At 38.1% G+C, this 23,776-nt stretch overlaps 2 protein-coding genes across 9 annotated transcripts in view; one reads left to right on the top strand and one right to left on the bottom strand.

The window, feature by feature from the left end:
- The window catches only part of Dpy (fibrillin-like protein dumpy), a 108,535-nt gene extending 89,652 nt beyond the window's left edge, over positions 1-18,883 (top strand). For all 8 annotated transcript variants that reach the window (XM_072889002.1, XM_072888997.1, XM_072889001.1 and 5 more), the window contains 41 exons: positions 58-360; positions 604-939; positions 1,304-1,603; positions 1,754-2,062; positions 2,157-2,474; positions 2,674-2,997; positions 3,078-3,389; positions 3,542-3,874; positions 3,969-4,265; positions 4,366-4,677; positions 4,755-5,072; positions 5,220-5,546; positions 5,641-5,952; positions 6,029-6,352; positions 6,444-6,749; positions 6,840-7,139; positions 7,348-7,671; positions 8,164-8,490; positions 8,656-8,976; positions 9,065-9,334; positions 9,626-9,814; positions 9,899-10,252; positions 10,417-10,629; positions 10,784-10,981; positions 11,070-11,264; positions 11,538-11,906; positions 12,037-12,252; positions 12,682-12,873; positions 12,979-13,194; positions 13,279-13,461; positions 13,610-14,197; positions 14,370-15,323; positions 15,434-15,802; positions 15,873-16,076; positions 16,161-16,403; positions 16,497-16,685; positions 16,888-17,126; positions 17,205-17,475; positions 17,570-17,808; positions 17,902-18,088; positions 18,177-18,883. In XM_072889002.1, coding sequence (XP_072745103.1) covers positions 58-360; positions 604-939; positions 1,304-1,603; positions 1,754-2,062; positions 2,157-2,474; positions 2,674-2,997; positions 3,078-3,389; positions 3,542-3,874; positions 3,969-4,265; positions 4,366-4,677; positions 4,755-5,072; positions 5,220-5,546; positions 5,641-5,952; positions 6,029-6,352; positions 6,444-6,749; positions 6,840-7,139; positions 7,348-7,671; positions 8,164-8,490; positions 8,656-8,976; positions 9,065-9,334; positions 9,626-9,814; positions 9,899-10,252; positions 10,417-10,629; positions 10,784-10,981; positions 11,070-11,264; positions 11,538-11,906; positions 12,037-12,252; positions 12,682-12,873; positions 12,979-13,194; positions 13,279-13,461; positions 13,610-14,197; positions 14,370-15,323; positions 15,434-15,802; positions 15,873-16,076; positions 16,161-16,403; positions 16,497-16,685; positions 16,888-17,126; positions 17,205-17,475; positions 17,570-17,808; positions 17,902-18,088; positions 18,177-18,415 — 12,320 coding nt within the window. In that variant the 3' untranslated portion in view covers positions 18,416-18,883. The remainder of the gene's footprint in view (positions 1-57; positions 361-603; positions 940-1,303; positions 1,604-1,753; positions 2,063-2,156; positions 2,475-2,673; positions 2,998-3,077; positions 3,390-3,541; positions 3,875-3,968; positions 4,266-4,365; positions 4,678-4,754; positions 5,073-5,219; positions 5,547-5,640; positions 5,953-6,028; positions 6,353-6,443; positions 6,750-6,839; positions 7,140-7,347; positions 7,672-8,163; positions 8,491-8,655; positions 8,977-9,064; positions 9,335-9,625; positions 9,815-9,898; positions 10,253-10,416; positions 10,630-10,783; positions 10,982-11,069; positions 11,265-11,537; positions 11,907-12,036; positions 12,253-12,681; positions 12,874-12,978; positions 13,195-13,278; positions 13,462-13,609; positions 14,198-14,369; positions 15,324-15,433; positions 15,803-15,872; positions 16,077-16,160; positions 16,404-16,496; positions 16,686-16,887; positions 17,127-17,204; positions 17,476-17,569; positions 17,809-17,901; positions 18,089-18,176) is intronic.
- A 145-nt stretch (positions 18,884-19,028) lies between these two features.
- Positions 19,029-22,458, bottom strand: Rtcb (RtcB RNA ligase). Its single transcript, XM_072889006.1, has 11 exons — positions 22,314-22,458; positions 21,870-21,969; positions 21,516-21,711; positions 21,262-21,392; positions 21,016-21,142; positions 20,851-20,957; positions 20,605-20,764; positions 20,271-20,446; positions 20,066-20,200; positions 19,773-19,937; positions 19,029-19,586 (listed from the first exon to the last, which is right to left on the bottom strand). Exons 2-11 carry the CDS (start codon positions 21,963-21,965, stop codon positions 19,359-19,361), a joined length of 1,521 nt encoding a protein of 506 aa, XP_072745107.1. The 5' UTR covers positions 21,966-21,969; positions 22,314-22,458; the 3' UTR covers positions 19,029-19,358.
- Positions 22,459-23,776: the final 1,318 nt, after the last annotated feature.

The following is a 23,776-nucleotide window of genomic DNA, read 5'->3' as shown; positions in this document are numbered from 1 at the left end:
TCGGCAAATCGAAATTGTCACGTAACGTAAGATCTAATTTATAAAACTTTTTTTTAGCCGTAGAACGTGATCCGTGTAGCTATTCTCCCTGTGGACTTAACAGTCAGTGTCGTGAATTAAACGGCCAAGCAATATGCTCCTGTTTACCTACGTTTATCGGAACCCCGCCAAATTGTCGCGCGGAATGTACTGTTAGTTCCGACTGTCCCGTAAATCGTGCGTGCAAAAATCGCAAATGTGTCGATCCATGTCCCGGTATTTGTGGTATCAACGCGAGATGCGAAGTGATAAATCATAGCCCGATTTGTAGTTGTAATCAAGGTTTTACTGGCGATCCCTTCGTAACGTGCTTCCAAATGCGTAAGTACCCTTATAAAATACAAATTGCTTGTTTAATGCATTGTCTTGCGCAATATTTGATTTTAAAAATCTTTTTAAAATGTTCTCTTTTTTTAATAAACTTTTTTATATTTGGTTCACTCCCTAACAAAATAAAATATATATATATCAAGTGTTCTTTAAAGTAAGTCATGCTTTAATTAAAAGATGTAATGCAGTGTTTTGGGCGCAAAAAAAAATATAATTGAAATTATTCGTTCACAGAAATAGAAAGCGATACACCTATGACGCCACAAAATCCGTGCGTCCCATCTCCCTGTGGTCCATTTGCCGTTTGTCGCGATAGCGGCTACGCAAACGTGCCGACGTGCACGTGCTTAGAAAATTACATCGGTAGCCCTCCGAACTGTCGGCCAGAATGTACCGTGGATTCCGAATGCAGTAGTGATAGAGCATGCTTGAGACAAAAATGTCGAGATCCATGCCCAGGTTCTTGCGGTATCGGAGCGCAATGTCTCGTGGTTAATCATATGGCCGTCTGTCTTTGTCCGAAGGGTTACACCGGAGATGCATTTGTCAATTGCTTGCCAGAACCACCCCGTAAGCTTTTATCTTTGTGATGTTATTTTATAATATCATCACCCATATAATTGAAGAGAGAAAAAATGAAGAAATTAATACGTATGTTTTTTACACACTTTTATGATTATCAGGCATTGATTAAAAGTAATTTACGAAATATGTCAATTGATATAAATCAAAATATTAAAATATAAATATTCTAATAAATTTTTTGATGAAGAGATAGAATATATATTTAAACATTTCTATCTCGAGAGGGGTAATCAATTATAAAATAATATACAATGAGATGTTTTAAAACTTGAAACATTATATTTTGTGTCTTTAGCGTTCTATTTTTTAAGAAAGCATATTTATTCAAGATGCGTAATAATATTTGCAGCTGTACCACAAGATCCTTGTAATCCGTCCCCATGCGGAGCCAACGCGGTATGTCGTGACGGCACGTGTACCTGTCTGCCCGAGTATCATGGCGATCCATATGCCGCATGTCGACCCGAATGCGTGCAAAATCCAGATTGCCCGTTAGACAAGGCCTGCGTTCGTAACAAGTGCTTCGACCCGTGTATCGGAGTTTGCGGACAAAACGCAAAATGCACAGTAATAAATCACACCCCGATGTGCGCTTGTCCGGACGGAATGTCCGGCAATGCATTTGCGACATGTTACCCGGTCGTCCAAGGTAAATTCATCGATAATTGAACATTGTTATACGTATCCTGAAGATAAATATTGGCTCTCAATTTTTTTAGAAAAATCTTATATTACGTCACAAAAGATTTAATCTGTCGAAAAACATCTGTCAACGATTTCGATAATAACGCTCTTGCAGATCCCACCGTCGTCGAGAATCCCTGTAATCCGTCGCCCTGTGGTCCGAACAGTCGATGTCAGAGTTTTAATAATCAAGCAGTATGTACGTGCATACCCGGATTCATAGGAAATCCGCCCGTTTGCCGTCCCGAATGCATAGTGAATACTGATTGCGCGTTGAACGAAGCTTGCATCAACACAAAATGCGCCAATCCCTGCCTCGGTGCGTGCGGTGTTTCCGCTCGGTGCCAAGTATTGAATCACAATCCAATCTGCAGTTGTCCTCCTGTATTTACCGGCGATCCGTTCCTACGCTGCATACCAAGACGTAGGTTTTCTTTTCTTATTTGAAAAAACTTTCATGTATGCATACACACTTGTGTCGAACACCAGTAGCAACAAACTGTATTTTTATTTTAAAGCGGAGGATGTTCCAAAACCAATAAATCCATGCCAACCTTCGCCCTGCGGTCCCAATGCTCAATGTCAAGTTGTCAACGACTCACCGTCCTGTTCTTGCATGCCCGAATTTGTTGGAACACCACCAAATTGCAGGCCGGAATGTATCAGTAACAGCGAGTGTCCCAGTCAAATGGCGTGTATCAATCGCAAATGTAGAGATCCATGTCCCGGATCTTGTAATTCCTTGGCCACTTGCTATGTCGTTAATCACGTGCCGACCTGCACGTGTCGTGACGGTTATACAGGCGATCCATTTGTTCAATGCTCAATCATGCCCAGTAAGTTTGTAGCTTTTTAAAAAAAATTTTCTTTTTTAACTAGCAATGCTGATCGAATTATAACAGAATTTTTGCTTGTGTTAGATTTTGATTTATTTACTTTTATTGATGAGAATTTTATTATACTCGCGCGTGTGAAAATATTGTTTATAATCAGGAATTGATTGTTAAGGATAGAATAAAGCGTCGTATTTTTTAGGCACATTATCGGCACCGAATCAGCCTTGTCAACCATCCCCTTGCGGAACAAACGCCGTGTGTAGAGAACAAAACGGCGTCGGTTCTTGTACATGCTTGCCCGAATACATTGGAAATCCTTACCAAGGATGTCGTCCCGAGTGTACTATTTCCTCAGATTGTCCCGCGCATTTAGCTTGTATCGGCTCCAAGTGTCAGAATCCATGTCCTGGTTCGTGTGGTGTCAATACCAATTGTCAAGTTGTCAACAATATCCCTGCCTGCACTTGCATTCCAGGCTACACTGGCAATCCATATATAAATTGCATTTATCAGACCCTTGACAGTAAGTACCGTTTAAAAGCGCGTAGTATTATAGAGCGTAAATGTGATCAACATTTTAAATGTAACATTACATTATTATAGTTTCGGATGAAAAGCGTGAGCCGTGCAAACCTTCCCCTTGCGGCCCCAACAGTCAATGCATCAATAATAATGATCAAGCTGTCTGCTCCTGTTTGCCCGAATTTATCGGAACTCCGCCGAATTGCAGACCGGAGTGCTTAGTAAATTCGGAGTGCGGGTCGAACCGAGCGTGCGTGAATCAAAAATGCGTAGATCCGTGTATCGGTACTTGTGGCCGCGACGCTCAATGCAAGGTCATACATCACAGTCCAATTTGTGTGTGCGCGAACGGCTTCACGGGCGATCCATTCATCTATTGCTTTGCAATGCCAAGTATGTTTTACACAATTTAGTTCTTTTTTTATAAAATTTAGAAATAGTTAACAAAAAGAATTAATGTAATCAATTTTTAGTTTTAATCACTTCGATTTTCGCACATTTGTGGATGAAAAAAATATCAATATTTTCTCTGTATTTTTCTATAGTTCCAAAACCAGAAGATCAATATCCGAAGGACCCATGCTTGCCATCACTTTGTGGACCCAACTCCCTATGTAGAGCTATTGGTGATGCCCCGGCATGCAGTTGCATGCAGAATTACATCGGTGTTCCACCCAACTGTCGACCCGAGTGCTCGATAAATTCGGATTGTCCCGCCGATAAAGCTTGCATCAGAGAAAAGTGTAGAGATCCTTGTCCAGGCTCGTGTGGTCTCTTGGCACGTTGTTCGGTGATCAATCATACGCCATCCTGTGTCTGTCCCGAAGGATATACCGGTGATCCCTTTATCAGTTGCAACACTTTGCCTCAGATACCTCGTAAGAATTTGTTTTCCAACGATATTATTACCAAAAGAGAAATTAGTATGAGCATTTCAAATTGCTGCAATTCAATTTATATACACATTTTCAGTACCGCCCCCAGACCGATGTAACCCATCACCGTGCGGCCAGAATGCTCGATGCAACAGTGGAGTCTGCACATGCATACCCGAATATTTCGGAGATCCATACGTCGGCTGTCGACCGGAATGCGTTATTAATACCGATTGTTCCCGCGACAAGGCATGCATGCTCCACAAGTGTCGCGATCCATGCGCCGGGACATGCGGCTTTAACGCGGAATGCAACGTTATTAATCATTTGCCCATGTGTAGTTGTCCGAGAAACATGACCGGTAACGCATTCATTTCGTGCACAGCTCTTCAAGGTTCGTATGCCCCAAACGCGAATGCGATATTTTATAGCTCGACGGTTTTTAGCCTGCCAATTTTGAGCATCTCCCAACACGAATAATTGTCATTAAATAGATTCGATCATCGTGGAACATCAACCATGCAACCCATCCCCATGCGGTCCAAACAGTCACTGTCGCGTGTCGAATGGTCAAGCAATTTGCGCGTGCATTGCCGGATTTAAAGGCGCCCCGCCGTCTTGCAGACCCGAATGTCTCATAAGCGCCGACTGCGCGCGTAATAAAGCTTGCAGCAATCAAAAGTGCATCGATCCATGTCTCGGTGCGTGCGGATTAACCGCGCAATGTACCGTCGTGAATCACAATCCTATATGCAGCTGCCCGCCACCATATACGGGAGATCCGTTCGTCCAATGCATACCGCAATGTAAGAATTTCACACAAGAGATTTATGTCGTTATATAAAATTGAAATGGACCGGTAATTGTCCTGTGTAAATTGCAGTGGAAGAACCAAAGCCACCGGTAAATCCCTGTCAACCCTCACCTTGCGGCTCGAACGCAATATGTCGAGTTATCAATGACGCCCCATCATGCTCGTGCCTGCCCCAGTTTGTCGGAATCCCGCCCAGATGTAAACCAGAGTGTATCAGTAACAGTGAATGTCCCAGTCAACAGGCTTGTATTAATCAAAAGTGCCGGGATCCTTGTCCGGGATCGTGTGGCAGAAATGCGGAATGTAGAACTGTCAGTCACACCCCGATGTGCATTTGCGCCAATGATTTTACCGGCGATCCATTCATCCAATGTAATGCCCGACCAAGTAAGTTTCGAAGAAATGTAGCAGATATTACGGGATAATTTTTATGATATTCTTTGTTCGTAGAAAATTCCACGATGGAAATATTGGATATATATAATAATCGCGTTTGATACTTGTTGATAAATAATTTACGACTCTCTATTTTAGTCGATGCACCGCTTGTTCCACTAAATCCTTGCCAACCGTCCCCGTGTGGTGCGAATGCAATGTGTCGCGAGGTTCTCAATTCAGTGTCCTGCATTTGTTTACCCGATTTCTATGGAAATCCGTACGAAGGTTGTAGACCCGAGTGTGTAATCAACTCTGATTGTACGTCCAATCGAGCTTGCGTAAGAAACAAGTGTCAGAATCCGTGTCCGGGAACATGCGGGGTTAATGCCATTTGCGAAGTTATCAATCACATACCGACGTGCAGTTGTCAGCCAAGATTCACAGGAGATCCGTTCAGATATTGTGGACCTATGCAAGATACTCGTAAGTGTATAATGTCTGTCAATCACATTTACCATTATTATTTATTATGTCATTTATGCCTTTATTATCACATCGCGTGATTGATCTCACACAGCTCCGGCGCTGATAGACGACCCTTGCAACCTGTCTCCGTGCGGTCCAAATAGTCAATGTCTTAATGTAAATGGAAAAGCTAGTTGTTCGTGTCTGTCCACTTACCAAGGAACTCCTCCCGCCTGCAGAGCCGAGTGTATCGTTAGTACGGAATGCCCCATGAATCGTGCGTGTATCAATCGAAAATGCGTTGATCCATGTCCAGGTGTGTGTGGCATCAACGCCAAGTGCGACGTCTTGTCTCACAGTCCGTTCTGTAGCTGCGGATCTAATCAGATCGGAGATCCCTTCGTCAAGTGTTTCGATATGCCCTGTAAGTCTCCGGAATTGTCGCATTAACAAAACGCGTTTTATGTACGAAAGTCCTGTATTATTTCGTTTTCTTTCAGTGACGCCTGCGCCATCGATACCAGTCAATCCTTGTGTCCCGTCCCCCTGCGGTCCGTTTTCCACGTGTCGAGACAGAGGAGGCTATCCGTCTTGCACGTGCATGCCTAATTACATTGGATCACCGCCTTATTGCCGTGCCGAATGTTCGATTAACTCTGATTGCACCGGCAATAAAGCTTGTATCAGAGAAAAATGCAGAGATCCCTGTCCCGGATCATGTGGCGTTAATGCCTTGTGTACCGTGATCAATCATACCCCAGCTTGCACATGTCCTGATGGGTACACGGGCGATCCCTTCCGCAATTGTTACCTGGCGCCCATGCGTAAGAGTTTTCATTAAATTGCATTGCTTGCGTCATTATTTTTATAATAGAAAACAATTATCGTCATACACTTTTGCGTCTCCCGATATAGATATACCACCAGTAGCAACAGACCCGTGCAATCCCTCACCATGTGGACTCAATGCTGAATGCCACAACGGCATATGCAGTTGTATATCAGAGTATCATGGCGATCCATATCGAGAATGTCGACCTGAGTGCGTGCAGAATTCCGACTGTACGTACGATAAAGCTTGCGCAAATAATAAATGCATAAATCCTTGCAATGGAATTTGCGGCCAGAATGCGGAATGCGCGGTCGTCAATCACGTAGCCACATGTAGTTGCATCCAGGATTACGAAGGTGACCCGTTCACGCTCTGTAAACGTGTACAAAGTGAGTGCTTTAATCTCTCGTATTTTTTTCTCCTCCAAAGGAACCCTGTTATTAGAAAGAAACTAATTAACCCATCTTACCTCTCGATAGTGCGTGTGAAACCCTGCGAACCCTCCCCCTGCGGACCTAACAGCGTCTGTCGCGAATACGGCGACCAAGCTTCCTGTTCTTGCCTACCCGGTTACTTGGGAATCCCGCCAAGCTGCAGGCCCGAATGTCTCGTTAACACCGATTGTGAGCAGAGCAAGACTTGCGTGAATACAAGATGTCGTGATCCCTGCGAAAATGCTTGCGGATATAACGCACTATGCGTAACGCGAAATCACAATCCCATTTGCAGGTGTCCCGTTCAGCATTCCGGTGATCCGTTCGTCAATTGTTTCCCCATAAGTAAGTAACCCCCTTAGTAAGGATATTTCAGATAATACAAAGATGCCTAATAAGAGACGTTGCAAAAATGTTTAAAAGAAAGACGTTTATAATCTGTAAGAGAACGTTCAGATATTTTTGTAATGTCTTCTTCGGTCATCTTTGTCACAAATATTTCTCCCCTGATTTTTTTAAACAAATAATGAATTTCTTTTTTTTTCATTGCCAGCAACATCGGATGTAGAACCCAGCAGGGACCCATGTTACCCCTCACCATGTGGATTGAACTCGCAATGCGTGGTATCTGCCGATAATAAACCCTCCTGCTCCTGTATACCAACTTATGTAGGATCTCCGCCCAATTGTAAACCCGAATGCCGTGCAAACAGCGAATGTCCCACCAATCGAGCATGCATTAAGCAGAAATGCACCGACCCGTGCATTGGATTGTGCGGATTCAATGCACTGTGCCAAGTTACTTTGCACCAAGCCCGATGCACCTGTCCCGAATCATACACTGGAGACCCATTCACAGTTTGCTCTGAGATAATATGTAAGAAAATCCCCGCTTATCTTTACCCGTACCGATCTGATAAATATTACCTCGGCATTTTGATCTCTAAATCTTGATTTCTTCATCTCTAATGTAAATATTATATTGTACATAATGATGTAAATTTAAGATGTATTTATAAAAGAACTGCACCGTCAGTTTCTTTCATATATCGATCTCTCTTGCTCAACATTTTCTAAAAACTCGACTACTTATATTTTAATATGCGCAACAGTCTTTTTGAATATATGTATTATATTTACGTGCTGCACTCTTTATATGTATAGAAGAGACACATACGATGCATGTATAAAACGTGTACATTTGTTATTTTTATATATGTATTATATGAAAATATTGCCATATATATTTCTAAAAAGACACGTTAATTTATATTACAATAATATTATAATATAATATTGTGTGCATGCAAGAATATTGAAACAAATGCAATTGCGAGATTTTAATCTATATTTTTTGCTGTTATTTTAGCGACCCCAGCACCGCCGATATCTTCTAGACCGTGCAATCCTTCGCCGTGTGGAATAAACGCGTATTGCCACGAGAGATTTGACACGGCCATTTGTGAGTGTGTGCCGAACTACAGAGGCAATCCGTACCAAGGATGTCAGCCCGAATGCCTGGTCAACACCGACTGCCCGAAATCGCAAGCATGCATAAGAGCGAGATGTCAAGATCCTTGTCCTGGCACTTGCGGTGTTGGCGCGATCTGCACAGTGTCCAATCACGTTCCCATTTGTTCTTGTCCGTTGCCAACGATTGGAGATGCTTTCACACTTTGTCGACATCCCATAGAAGGTAACTATCTCGCTATTATTTTGTTTTAATATTTATTAATTTGGATCAAATTAAAATCAAATTTTTTGAAAGCAAAATGAAGAAAAAAAGTAGATACAGAATATATCTCTAGTTTTTCTTTTTCTCGAAGATAAATGTTATTCATGGGTTTCTTTGCGTTTATAGAGCCTAAGGAAACGGATCCGTGCTATCCTTCACCATGCGGTCCGAATACCGTTTGCGAGACAGTCGGCAGTACAGCAATTTGTAAATGTGTACCTGGATTGCAAGGAGTTCCAGCAGGTGTAACTGGTTGTCATCCGGAATGTGTGCTTAGCTCGGATTGCCCAGGCGACAAAGCTTGTATACAGAATAAATGCAAAGATCCTTGTTCTCAAAATGTATGCGGTAGTAAAGCGGTGTGCAAGACGATCAATCACAGTCCACTTTGCAGCTGCCCGTCTCCGTTAATTGGCAATCCCTTCGAGGAATGTTACACAAAGATCGGTAAATATAGAAAATCTTGATACATTAATTTTTAAATACAGCTTTCCGTCGTTCTAAAACGTACGTGCACTTTTTTCTCTTTTTTCAGAAACTAATCCCTGCAGTCCATCACCTTGCAATTACAACGGCGAGTGTAGAGTTAAGAACGGCATCGCGATTTGCATTTATCCTGAGTGCATTATTAATTCAGATTGTCCGCGTGATAAGGCTTGCTTCTCGCAAAAGTGCCGGGACCCCTGCATCGGCGCATGCGGTATTAATTCTATTTGTCAGACCGTTAATCACAAACCAGTGTGTTCCTGTCCAGTTGGATTCACAGGAAATGCACGGGTACAATGTACAATTCCAACCCTTGAAGGTAATATTTATATCTGAATTATATTTGTACTTGATATATTTTCGAAACATAACTTTATCGTTAAAATCTTTGGAAAAATCATAATCGCATATATTACATTATTTTATGGACATACAAGCTTTAATTTAATTAATAAAACATTAAAATTAAAATCTAAGAAAGATTGATTTGTTTTGCGAAAATGTTAATATCTGTATTAAAAATTTAATCAATTGTTTATTTAATTTATATTGAGAGCGAAATTTTTTCATCTTATTACAAAATTTAAGTTTTAACCAAACATGTTTGTAGAACCGGTTCCAGAATGCACTCAAAACTCTGAGTGTTCAAATGACAAGACCTGTTTCAACCAAAAATGTATCGATCCGTGTACTCTTGATTCTTGCGGTCTTAACAGTCGCTGCCACGTAATATTGCATAGACCTATCTGTGTTTGTGATGAAGGCTATACTGGAAAGCCTCAACAATATTGTCACCAAAGTACGTATCAAATAAATTATTTAATTGATACATTTTTCTTATAATTATATGCGCTATCAACTTTATTAATATCTTTTTTCCCAGTCGGTTGTCGTAACAATAACGAATGTCCGTTGATTCAATCTTGTATCAACAACGAGTGTATTGATACCTGTCTGGTGACGCAATGCGGCATCAACGCATTGTGTACCGCTGATGGGTATCACAAGACTCGATGTTACTGTCCTGATGGATATACGGGTAATCCTTACGAAATATGCGAGAGGCCCGAGTGTACCAGTGACAGCGATTGCGCTCCATCCTTGGCCTGTCGTAATCTGAAATGCGTTAATCCTTGCAATTGCCCACCATCGGCGTTATGCACTGTCGCCAATCATCGACCAATCTGTAAATGTCCACCTGGTTACGTAGGCAACCCTTACAACTCGTGTCTTATGGGTAAGAAATTATCTCAATATTACAGCCTTTATAAAGAACTAAAAGAAATAAATTTAAGTAATTAACTAATGGACTTTGTTTTACGAGATAATTATTATCGAAATTATTAAGAATTATTTATTTGTTAACGTTAAAAAATTTAATACTAACTATTGCTATTTTAGACTTACTAGAACCAAAGACGGAATGTCAAGTCGACGCTGACTGTCCCAGCAAACTGGCGTGTTTCAATGGTGTTTGCAAAGATCCATGCGCAGAAACAAAACCATGCATTGTAAGCGCTAAATGTAGTGTCGTAGATACACTACCAATGAGAACAATGATCTGCGAATGCTTGCCGAACTTTGCTGGTGATGCTACCGTTGCTTGTATACCAGGTAAAATTTTATCTAAAATATATATACGTATGTTAATAAAAAAAATTAGAGATATATCTTGTCTAAAAAAAATTTTGAAACTAATGAAAATAAAAGTTTAATTTAATTAGCGTCAAGTTTATGAAATAATAATTGAATTGCAAATATTTCGTAGTGGAAAAACAAATCGGTGCAACATGCGAGAGCGACTCGCAATGTACATCAGATACGGCTTGTCTGAACCGGCAATGTATCAATCCGTGCACTGTCAATCCATGTGCTCCCAATGCCGAGTGTCACATTGAAAATCACCGCCGCACGTGTCAATGTCCTCACGGATATGTCGGTGATCCATTTATAAATTGCTATGAAGGTATTGTACCCGCTTCTCTTCTTTCATTTCTCAATATAAGCACAGTTGAATACTTTTTTACATTGTTGTCTTTCGTTGTCACCTACAGAAAATATAGTTCTTGTGGAATGCAGAACGAATACCGAGTGTCCGTCCGACAAAGCGTGCATAAATCAACGATGCCAAGATCCTTGTTCCAGCAACCGTTGCGGCTTCAACGCGGAGTGTATCACGATCAATCATCATCCTTCTTGTCACTGCCAAAGCGGTTTTGCTGGTGATCCGCAACTTCAATGCTTTAGACGTAAGTTTTTTTTTTACTACTTCTCTCTTTTATTTGAGAAATTACAATATATTTTGAAAATTTTTCTAAAATGTACATATCAATACGTGATTCTTTAAGTAATAACTGTCGCTATTTCCTTTTAACTTTTTTGTAAGACGGTAATAATAAATTTGTGATTTAGTGGCATAATTAAAAGAATTGGAAAAGAAGATAAGAAAATTTCAAATATGTTAAGAATTAATTTAAAGAACTAATTACACCTATTCACTGCGCATAATTTTCTCTTTGCAGCGGAATGTAAGACAGACAACGATTGTCCTTATGACAAGACCTGTCGAAATGACAACTGCGTCACTCCTTGCCTCGTTGGTGATATTGTATGCGGCCGAGGCGCGGAATGCAAAGCGGTGTCTCACAGAGCTCAGTGTATTTGCCCGCAAGGTACTCAAGGTGATCCACGCGTGGCGTGCATTTCCGCAATCTGTCATTACAACGAAGACTGCGCCGATCATGAGGCCTGCGACAGACTGAACAGGGTTTGCAGACCTGTTTGCGATGATGATGCCTGTGCTGAAACTGCGATCTGCGTCGCACGCGATCATCAGCCCAAGTGTACATGTCCTCCGGGTACTACTGGAAATCCGTATATAACGTGCATTGGTATGTTGATGATATACTTCAAATATTATTCTTAAATTTTTCGAAAAAAATAAACTCTTCAATTTATCATGAAAATTACAACAATTTTCATGATAAAGATATTTTATATGATGTATTAACTATTTCTTAGGTGAACCTTCTATCGAGCCGGAATGCATACAAGATAGTGAATGTGCATTGAATCTTGCTTGCATTAACACCAGATGTCAAGACCCGTGTGTGTCTGCCGATATGTGCACCAGTGAACAGGAATGCAAAGTCCTGAATACGCTTCCGCTTCGTACAATGATCTGCTTGTGCCCATCGAATACAATCACCGATGTTAACGGCCAGTGCAAGGCCATTGGTACGTATCGATTTCTTAAATTCTTAAATTTCTTATTAAAAAATTGCTGCGCCGTAGGTAAAATATTATTATCAAATAAAACTTAAGTAATAGCTCCATAGAATTTTTTAAAAAACATTACAAGGCATAAAGCAGCTTGAAAATAAAGGATTCTTAACTAAAATCAAGTTATTATTCATAAAATAAATATAATTAAATCAGAACAAATTAATTGAGTAACATTGTCACAATAATATATAATCGAATAAAAAATAATAATAATTATAGAGCATCTGCTCAATACAAGGTAAAAAGGTTTAAAATATAAATAAATATGAATAGAGGCGGTATAAAGCATATAATCAAAACAAATTAGGAGAATTTTTAATAAACAAAAATATAAATAAAATATATTATCAAAGGTATAATCATTTATGTTATTGGTTACAGTATTGGGCGATGTACAATGTCATCTGGATCAGGATTGCGCCAACCAGGAGAAGTGTCTGGACGGAAGATGCGTAGACGCCTGTCTGACAACTCAGTGCGGCTTCAACGCGCAATGTAAATCCACATCTCATACCGGCATCTGCTTCTGTTCTCAAGACTTTACGGGCAACGCTTACATAGAATGCGCAAGAGGTAAATACGAAATACAAAATTGAACAAGTTGGAGTCTTTCTTGCAATTGTCACAATCGTATCTCTCGCAACGAGATTGATGACGGGTGTAAAATTTCCATTGCAGTCCCTGTCGCTCCATCGCTTCCAGGACCTGGACCGGAATGCTACACGAACAGCGAATGCGCGCGCGATAAACAATGCATAAATTCACTTTGCATAAATCCGTGCGTTGCTGGCGATCCTTGCGGCAGGAACTCCCTGTGCCACGTTGACGATCACCATCCAATCTGCAAGTGTCCGATCGGTTACGTCGGCGATCCTACGATCAAATGCATACCACGTAAGATAAATTACGAATAGAAATTTTATATCTTGAGAATTATATGTGTATACAGTAACATTATACATGACATTTCCGTTGCAGCGGAAACCGTGCCTGAGTGCGTATCAAACAGCGAGTGCGCAGGAAACTATGCGTGTGTCAACGGTGCGTGCATTAATCCTTGCAACTGTGGACCCAACGCCAAGTGTAACGTCGTAAATCATTATCCATCTTGCGTCTGTCCTCCGGGCTACTCTGGAAATCCTCAGTTAGGATGCTTCAAGCGTAAGTGTAATTAATTGTATCTTTTCTCGATATAATGTGAAAAGAGTTATAATATAATTTAGATAACAAATTCTTGTTTTAACTTATAATGATTTTTTAATTTTAATTGAACATATCGCATCCTATCAATTATAATTGCTTATTTCAGTCGACTGCGAATCTGACAGCGAGTGCGATTTCGCAGCCACCTGTTACAACGGTCAATGCGTGAATCCTTGCATCTTAGACAACAAATGTGCTATCAATGCAGAATGCTACGGTAAAAATCATCGGTCAGCCTGTCGTTGCGGTCCCGGCTACTACGGTAATCCTCAAATTCATTGCGAGAGGATTGAATGTCACACGAATCATGATTGTCCCTACAATTTGGCTTGTAACGACGGTCGCTGCGTGAATCCTTGCGCCGAGAGTTCACCCTGCGCGCAGAATGCCGTTTGTTACGTCCAGGATCACGTGGCGTACTGTCGCTGTCCCATAAACATTCCGCTAGGAAATCCATTCTCCTATTGCGAACGACGTGCCGTGGACGAGATCGAAGAGCCGGAATGCAGAGTCGACATTGACTGTTCGGACAAATTAGTATGTATCCGGGAGCAATGCATCGATCCTTGCCCGGTCATTAAACCATGTTTGGAGAACGCTCGTTGCGACGTTCTCGACACTGTGCCCATAAGAACCATGATTTGCACGTGTCCAGAGGGATGGATCACGGACGTCGACGGTGTATGCAGACCAAGTAAGTAGGACTTTATAAGAAGGATAAACTATTTGGAAATTAATCAGTTCAAAAATTTAAAATATAATTGTATAACATAACTTTTATAAAGATCTATAATGTGTAAATATAAATTATTAATATATGTATAAATTAAACATATATATTAATTATTTCAATCTTTGCAATTCAGTACAATTGACCGTCATCGGGACGTGTACGACAAACGACGATTGCCACGACCATGAGACTTGCATCAACAGGCAGTGTCGCGACCCTTGCAACTGTGGTACCAACGCCGTCTGCCACGTGAGGAATCACAAACCAATTTGCTCGTGTGAACAAGGCTATCAGGGTAATCCCGAGATTGCGTGTCACTCAGTCGAGTGTCAACACGACAGTCAGTGCACACTCGACAAAGCCTGCGTGAACAACAATTGCGTGAATCCATGCTTGGTAAAGGATCATCCATGTTCGGGCATCAACACCGAATGCTTCCCGAACAACCACGTAGCCGATTGCCGTTGCCGCAAGGGATACCACGGCAATCCGTTGGACCGCTGCCGCGTCATCGGATGTTACAGCAACGGCGACTGTCCGAGCGATCATTCTTGCATCAACATGCAGTGCATCGATCCCTGCGTGCACGATAATCCATGCTCGTCTCGCGCGGAATGCAGGGTCCTCAATCATTTGCCGATATGTCGTTGCCCACCCCGCTTTACCGGTAACCCGTACGTCAATTGTCAACCGGAAGTCAGGCCCGAATGTAAGGAAGACAGCGACTGCCCGGGCAGGCTCGCCTGTCTCAGTAACAAGTGTCAGGATCCTTGTCTGGTTATACAACCGTGCACGGAACCGTCTGAGTGTCGGGTCCTACCGACGTACCCAATACGCACCATGGTGTGCGTGTGCCCTAGCGGATACGTCAGCAGCGGCAGCGGTACTTGCGAAGCTACCAAGCCGATCCTCAAGATCGAATGCACCAAAGACGACGACTGTATAACGGAGCAATCCTGCGTCAACGCGGTGTGCCAGGATCCTTGCGCGTGCGGACCTAATGCTGTTTGCAATGTCATCGATCACAAACCGATATGTTCGTGCACGCGGGGATACGACGGAAATCCGGATATCGCCTGCACGAAAGGTAGGCAGAAAGTATTCCCGTTTATTAAAAAGTCTTTAATTTTTCCTTCATATCGATTCGAAAAAAATTTCTCGAGGTTTATTATTATATAATATCCTTGTGGTATTCAGTTGCAGGATGTAGAACAGACGGCGATTGTAGCGGTTCACATGTGTGTGTCCAACGCAATTGTGTGCCAGCGTGTTCGCCGTCTTTGGCTTCCTGCGGTAAGAACGCGGTATGTCATGGTATAAATCACAAGGCCATTTGCGAGTGTCCACCTGGTTTCGGCGGCAATCCGAGGGTTTCCTGCGTGCTGCTGGGATGCAGAAGCAATTCAGATTGTCCGACGAACAGGGCCTGCATCAACAATCGTTGCGAGAACCCTTGCGCGCAGAATCCATGCACCGGAAACATGGACTGTAACGTTTACAATCACGTTGTGGAATGCGCGTGTCCGCCCGGCTATGTTGGCGATGTTAAGTCAGGATGTGCTAAAGGTAAAGAAAAGATAGTTTTTCTTTTTATAAATAAAAGATTAATATTATAATCTCTCCCTCCTTTTTTCAGTCAAGGAAAAATGCAAAGCGGATAACGAATGCCCGTCTCAGACTGCGTGCTTCAACGGACAATGCATCAATCCATGTACCAAGATCAAACCTTGCGGCATTAACGCCGAATGCAAAGTTCTGGACACCAGTCCAATTAGGACCATGATATGCGAATGTCTTCCAGGATACCGTGGAAATGCAATTGTCCGCTGTGATCCGTTGTGTAATTATCGAAAATTAAAAAAAAAACAAATGTATTAAATTATATATGAACTAATATTAAAATTCCGTGAATCGTTCGTTTTAGCGAGCGCATGTCCGAGAGGTCAAATTCGCGATGAAGACGGTAATTGCGTCTGTCCGCCTGGATACGGTAAGGATGTGAACGACGTGTGCATACCTTGCCGCAAACAATCTAATATGGTGGTAAATGACGAAGGCTATTGCGTGTGCAATTTGGAAAAAGGTTTCAGCATAGACGAATACGGTCGCTGCGTATGTCCAACGCAATATGGATATAGAATAGATGCCAGTGGATACTGTAGGCAAAGTAAGACTTAATTTTTTATATTTTTCATATTCAAATATTAAGACTTGTTCTCTACAGTGTTTATAATTTAATGTGCATTGTGATTGATTTCAGTTGAAATAATAGAGTGCACTCGTAACGATGATTGCGCCGATGACAGATACTGCGATAAAACTACCCGAACTTGTCAAGATCCCTGTAAGAAGCAACTATGTGGCGTACATGCACTTTGCAACGCCACTAGACATCAAGCTATCTGCATCTGCGTCAATGGTTATTTAGGCAATCCGTATACACAATGCTGTACGTAAAAAAATTGGTGAAAAAAAACATATGGTCTCGGTCTTATTAAAATATTTAAAAAATTTGATATATGTAAAAATTTTTTCATATTTTTTTTCGAGCACTTTTGCCAAAAACAATAATGACGAATTAAATGATCAGTGTGATAACATTATCTGAGAAATCATTTTAACATATCTTAAATATATCTTCTCTTTTTCAGACGATAGAAAGGACGGCCGAACAGATTTCCCTAGGCCGGAAATGGATGTGAGCTGTCTGTCGGATGGAGTACAAGTCGTAATACATCTGCAAGATCAAGATTTCGACGGAGTATTGTATGTTAAAGGACGCAGCAAGGACGAACAGTGCAGACGAGTTGTTTCGATACCAGCCGAGACTGAACATAAAACGGAAACGTTCAAAGTTGCGTTTGGCAATTGCGGACTTATACACGTGAATGTTAGTTGATCAGCATTATATTGTAATTATTTGTTGCATTGAAAGATGTTTATCGTAATCTTTATATTCATCTTCTAGGGACAAGCTAGTTTCGTACTCGTCATACAGAAACATCCCAAGTTGATGACTTACAAAGCACAGGCCTATCATATCAAATGTATATACCAGACTGGAGAACAAAACGTTACTCTCGGCTTTAATGTATCCATGTTGACGACTGCTGGAACAATCGCTAACACTGGTCCACCACCTATATGTATAATGAAAATAGTCGCGCATAATGGAAATGAAATTAATTCAGCCGAGATTGGAGACAATTTAATGCTACAAGTAGAAGTTCAACCTTCAAGTAAGGATCAAATATCATTTTTAATAATATATACGCGACTTTTACTTTATTTTTGCTATTTGATAAGATATATATAAATGAGACAATATTGCAGCTATTTATGGTGGATTTGCGCGAAATTGCGTCGCTAAAACTATGGAGGATAATTTGGAGAACGAGTACATCGTAACGGATGAGAACGGCTGCGCGACAGATCCTACGATATTCGGCGAATGGGAGCAAAATCCTGATACTCAATCATTGATGGCTAGTTTTAACGCATTCAAATTTCCCAGTAGCGACAATATAAGATTCCAGTGTAATATACGTGTGTGCTTTGGACGCTGTCAGCCTGTAAGCATTCGCAAATTTATAATTGCAATCATTCGAAGTATGCGGTCTGGAAGACATTATGCCAAATAACGAAAAATCTTCCATCTAATCTAGGTAAATTGTCGGGGCTACAACGCCTTCGGCCGTCGCCGGAGAGACGTTGATTCTGAAATCAATGACACTTCTCTAAGTATATCCGATGGATACGAAGGTCAGCTTCGCGAAGAGATAACTATTCAATCGAATTTGATATTCACTCTGGAAAGGAGAGAGGAGAGGTATACAGCAGATCCAGCTGAAGGTAATGCGCGTAAAACATATAGAGAAATAACGATTAAATGCACATTGAAACGAAATAATATTTGCTTTTTCTTTGCAATCTTTTTCAGCTCCTTCAGCACAAAGAGTAGAAGATATCTGTGTTTCTATGGTCGGCTTTATCATAGCGTTAATAATTACGGCGCTTTTGGCACTGGTTGCCGTAGCTATCGCTGTGTCATGCTGGCTTATGGCGTATCGACGTCAGCCAAAGACTGCTGGACCACTGCCACACCCACCAGAGTTCCCAAATCCCTTGTTCACTACTGAATCTGTAGCTGAACCATCTCCTGACTATCACTTATCATAAGAAAAGTCTCTTAGTAATTAATATTTTATATATAAATAATATAAATTTTATAATTTTCTCTCTCTCCTAATGGAATGCATCTCAGACCATTCGTCCTATTGGTCGGTTTTGTATTTCTGTATGCAACTCCTCCAATGACTATTTCTTTGTATTCTCTTTTTAAGGGTTCAAACGATAGATCACTGTTATATAGAGTCATTTTATATACGTATTATTTATGGTGATGGTTTGCTTCCATTATCTATTTGCAATTTAAAAAAAGAAAACACGAGACTATTTTCCCTTCCTTTCTTTCTTCATTTATCTTTCCTGTATTCTCTCTAGTCCGTGGAGGATTTGTTAAATGTAATGCCGCGAATTTAATTCCTGTGTAAAGTCAACGAATTAGTCTAATATAGCTTTCTTATCGTGAAAATAGGTATAATTGTACATTTTATCTAATAAAAGCTAACGAAATATTTTTAAAAATTGATATTTTTATTTCCACCTTATATATATATATATATATATATATATATATATATATATATATATATATATATTTATATATATATATATATATATTTGTTATATGACAAATACAATGATTTATATAAATGTGATGTTCAATTTATTTCATAATTGTTTGCGTTCGTAACGTATATATAAATAAGATGTGTCTTAATGATTAGATATACATTTTACAATAAATCTACATTATTGTGTATCGGTGTAGCCTTATTACACCAAATAAAAAAAAAGTGAATTTGATATTAACTCGTGACAAGATATTTTGTACAATTTATACAAAAAATGTAATATTATAAAAATATTCTCACAAAACAAATGTGAGATGAACTAATTAATATCTGATATTTTAGCGCATAATTTTAATATCACTTTGCAAACATATATATCAGTATGTCATGACTAAGAGTAATCAAAACATATTTTCTCTTGAGTATTAGCCTTTAATGACTGCAATTGGCCGAAGCTTGATACATTTCTTGGAAATTCCAGCTGTATGACAAGTATTGACAACATCTGTTACATTTTTGTAGGATTCCGGCGCTTCTTCCATGACCAATTTCGGTGAAGCAACTCGAATCGATATGCCTAAATCTTGTAATTTCTCTAGAACTTGCTTGTAGTCCAAGTTTCTACGTGATTTTGCTCTTGAGAGAGCACGACCCTGTATATACATATATATTTTGCATAAGAATACAATTTTTTTCACATATATTATTATTTTCTAATATATACACATACATATTTTTAATATATACCGATTTTAATAATATATAGATTTTAAAAATTAAAATTAGATTAATAAAAATTACACACATCAAAAATTGATACAATTTATGTGTATACTTACAGCGCCATGACATGTTGATCCAAATGTTTCTTTCATACCTTGTTCTGTACCAGTTAATACGTAACTGCAGGTTCCCATAGTACCACCAATTAAAACTGGTTGACCTGTTAATTGATAATCCACAGGAATCAAAGGATGATGTGGTGGAAACGCTCTTGTGGATCCCTTCAAACAGAATATTTCTTTATCAAGTACATATAACGTGAACAACTATCGTGTTATTTGAACAGTTCACATTATTATTACATCTGCACCAAAATTAAATCATTATTTGATTATAATTATATAGATACCTTTCTATGAACTAAAAGTGTTTTTTGTTTTCCATCAACTATGTGCTCTTCTATTTTGGCAATATTATGAGAAACGTCATAAATAACATGCATATCTAAGTCATCAGGAGATAAATTGAATTGTTTTGCAAATGCCTGTTAAAAGATACATACTGTATACTATTTGCAGTTCTTTATTAAATGTTTATATATATCTTTTTGATACCTGTCGGGTAAGAAATGTCATAGAACTCCTGTTAACCCATGCAAAATTAGCAGCAGCAGCCATCGCTTTTAAGTAATCTTGGCCTTCTTGAGATTTAATATGAGCACATGCAAGCTGCCTATCATTGGTTTCTATGTTATCACGCTTCATAGCCTTTTCCATTTGCACAAGTGCATCTAATATATTATTTTGTTATGTATAAAATATAATATATATAATATAATATGATACAATTTTTGTGATAGTTTTAAATGTCAAGTATTTTATAATAGAAAATGTGTAATTTATATATAACTAGAGACAGATTAAAAAAAAATTAAAAATAATAAATAACCTGTAGCAACTTGATGGCCAAATCCTCTGCTTCCTGAGTGAATCATAACACAAATTTGTCCTTTTTCTTCAATTCCCATTTTACATGCAGCCCACTTATCATATATTTCATCTACCACTTGAATCTCTGCGTAATGATTTCCAGCTCCTAATGTACCTAACTGATATAAAAGGTATAATTTATAATACATATATACACATATTTATATAAACAAAATAATCCTTTATATATAAGTTAAATATATACTTGAGGAAGTCCACGTTTCTTAGCTCTCATTGACACTTTTGATGGATCAGCATTAAGCATTCTTCCATATTCTTCGCAGTGTTCCTTATCTTCAGCCCAAATGTAACCTAATGATATTTTATATTAGTATTTTGTTTAATATTATTGTAATACTTTTTCTCTCACCTTCCCTTAAAGACCAATCCATGCCCATTTCTAATGCTTCTTCTAAATCTCGTGCATTCATTGGTATAATTCCTTTAGATCCAACACCAACTGGGATATGATCAAACATACTTTGTGCAAGTTGTTCCTGAAAGAAAATATTTTTATGTTATTACATATAATATTACATATATATACATTACACTATTACTTTACAATCCACAAAGTAAAAAGTAAATTGCTATAAATAGAATATATCAGATGTACTTTTATTGGTAGAACGTCCTTTTCAAATAAATTTGTTCGCAATAGACGAACACCACAATTTATATCAAAGCCAACACCACCAGGTGATACAATTGACTTTGGATCATCCATGTCAAATGCTGCCATATTACCTAAATACAATAACATTTAATATTATTTATTTTATATATTCATTATTGATGTAATTACAGATTAATAATAATTGCATATTGGTCCAAATTTTAAATGTTTAAACATAAATTACAATACTGTACCAATAGCAAAGCCATAGCCGGAATGTACATCTGGTAATCCAATAGATCTCCATACAATACCAGGTAGAGCTGCAACATTAGCAATCTGTTTCATTCCAGGAAGGAAACCTCCAATTGCACCTGGTCGACATGCATTGCGCAATTCTTCGAACATTAACCGTTCCAATGTACTGTTTACATAAAAGACTCCTTCCACCTTGAATTAAAATTTGTTTACATGACATAAAATAAATATAGATTCAGATTTATTTTTAAATAGTAAGCATTAAGTTTTATGAAATATTGGTATCTATATCTATCAATCTGTTTAGCTTGCATCTGTTTTGTATTATATATAATAGAAAAAAAAATTACATTCATATTAGGCTGAAAGCCTTTTTTGATTCTCCAACAACACTCATCTATCTTTTCCAAATATTTCAGTTCCTCTTGATATTGTCTCACAACCATTTTTCTGTAAATAAGATATAATTATTCTGTATAAGTAATTTATTAAATATGATGACACATATGTAAAAAAAAAGATGTAATAATATATATAAAAAAAGAATATACATATAAATATATCACATAGGTAAAATATAGTTACATATGTTACAAACATAATTTATTATATATTTATTAAACAAAAATTATATCGAATGATGTCAATATTTATATAAAGAAAAAGATGTTAAATTATTCTTAAAATTTTTGCAGCTGTGCATAAAATGCAAAGAATCTCATGCTTTATGTAAAGAAAATATTTTATGCACAGTATAAAACAACTATTTTGATAATATTGTGTGATATACTTACAATAAATATTAAATAATTCTTCTGAAAGGAAACAAATCTGATCGGCTTTCTTGACAGATCGAAGTAACGTGCAACAATTGGCACAATCACGCAATATGCCTGAGAGTGGTTATCCCCTCGATTTAGGTGCGACCGCAATTCAAGACGCCTCTATGTCCATAAAAAATGGACATTGGAACTACATAGCTAGGTTCACGAAACTTCTCAGAGGATAACACGCTATGTCCACAGATTATAGTTCTGTTCCGTGCTATGTCCACAAAATTTATTATTTTGCTTATTCACTTTCACCCAAAAATAATTTGTTATTTCTCTTCACTCTGACAATAATGTACTTTTAATATCAAATAACCAAATAAATATTGTCAATATTCCAATTTCACCAATAATATCTTGATTTTATGTAATTCTTTTTCTTTCATTAAACTCTAATATTTTTACATTCTACATTTTACAAATTAAAACTGATTTTATATAAAAAAATTTTCTTTTTTTCAACAATTTAATAATTTAGAATTTTATATTGTTCTACAAATACAATAATAAACTTTTAGATATCGATAGATTCAATAAAATGGAATAAAGATCAGATATTATATATATATATATATATATATATATACATAATTTTTTTAATTAGAGAAAAATGTTAATCTTTGCTTATTTAAGTAAAAATTGTCCAAAGATCGTGTTCGATGTCATAATCGTAAAAATCTCATTAGTTCTCATTACATATTATTTTAAAAAAGATAAAATAAAAAATTAAAGTTTTAATTTTTAGTTGACAAGCATTTTAATTTATATAGTTAAAGCATGAGAGCTAAAAGAAGGTCCCCGGTATCGTGAAAAGCGAGAGCGCGTCAAGAACGAGTAAATTTTGATTACATATTAATTAAAAATAATCCGATTTATGTCGCGTTTGGTTTAATTTTAATCGCAAAAATCTTACTAATTCATTACAATTATTTTCAAACTGATGAAATTTTTTGGAACGTCCAACTGGAAATATTGATATTCGTCGCGTAATCATTACTACTTCTCAAAACGCCAATATGTTATAATAGACGACATATACAAATTTGCGTCGTATTTAAAATGGTATTTCTATTTAAAATCGTACTCAATTTGTTTTATTTTATTCAATCTTTCTATGGATTTTCTATTGACAAAAAGGATAATAATCGCAATTTGTGGTCTATTATCATTCAAAAAGTATACATTTAGTAAAAATAAATAGTTGTAATGATCTAAAATACAAGTAAAAACGAAAGGAATCTTAAACGAATATCAATATTTTAATATCTGCGATTCCTTCAATTTCATGATATCACGATGCACGCAACTTTAAAATTTCGTATAATAATATTACGTGTGTGTTGAATAAACCTTATTTCTATGAATCATAAGTATATAACTCTGAATTTTTTAAATGGTAATATTGGACAATGGACACATAAACATTT

This window comes from Anoplolepis gracilipes, chromosome 3, assembly GCF_047496725.1.
Source record: "Anoplolepis gracilipes chromosome 3, ASM4749672v1, whole genome shotgun sequence".
Classification (NCBI taxonomy): Eukaryota; Metazoa; Arthropoda; class Insecta; order Hymenoptera; family Formicidae; genus Anoplolepis; species Anoplolepis gracilipes.
This window is presented reverse-complemented; position numbering and strand designations above follow the sequence as displayed.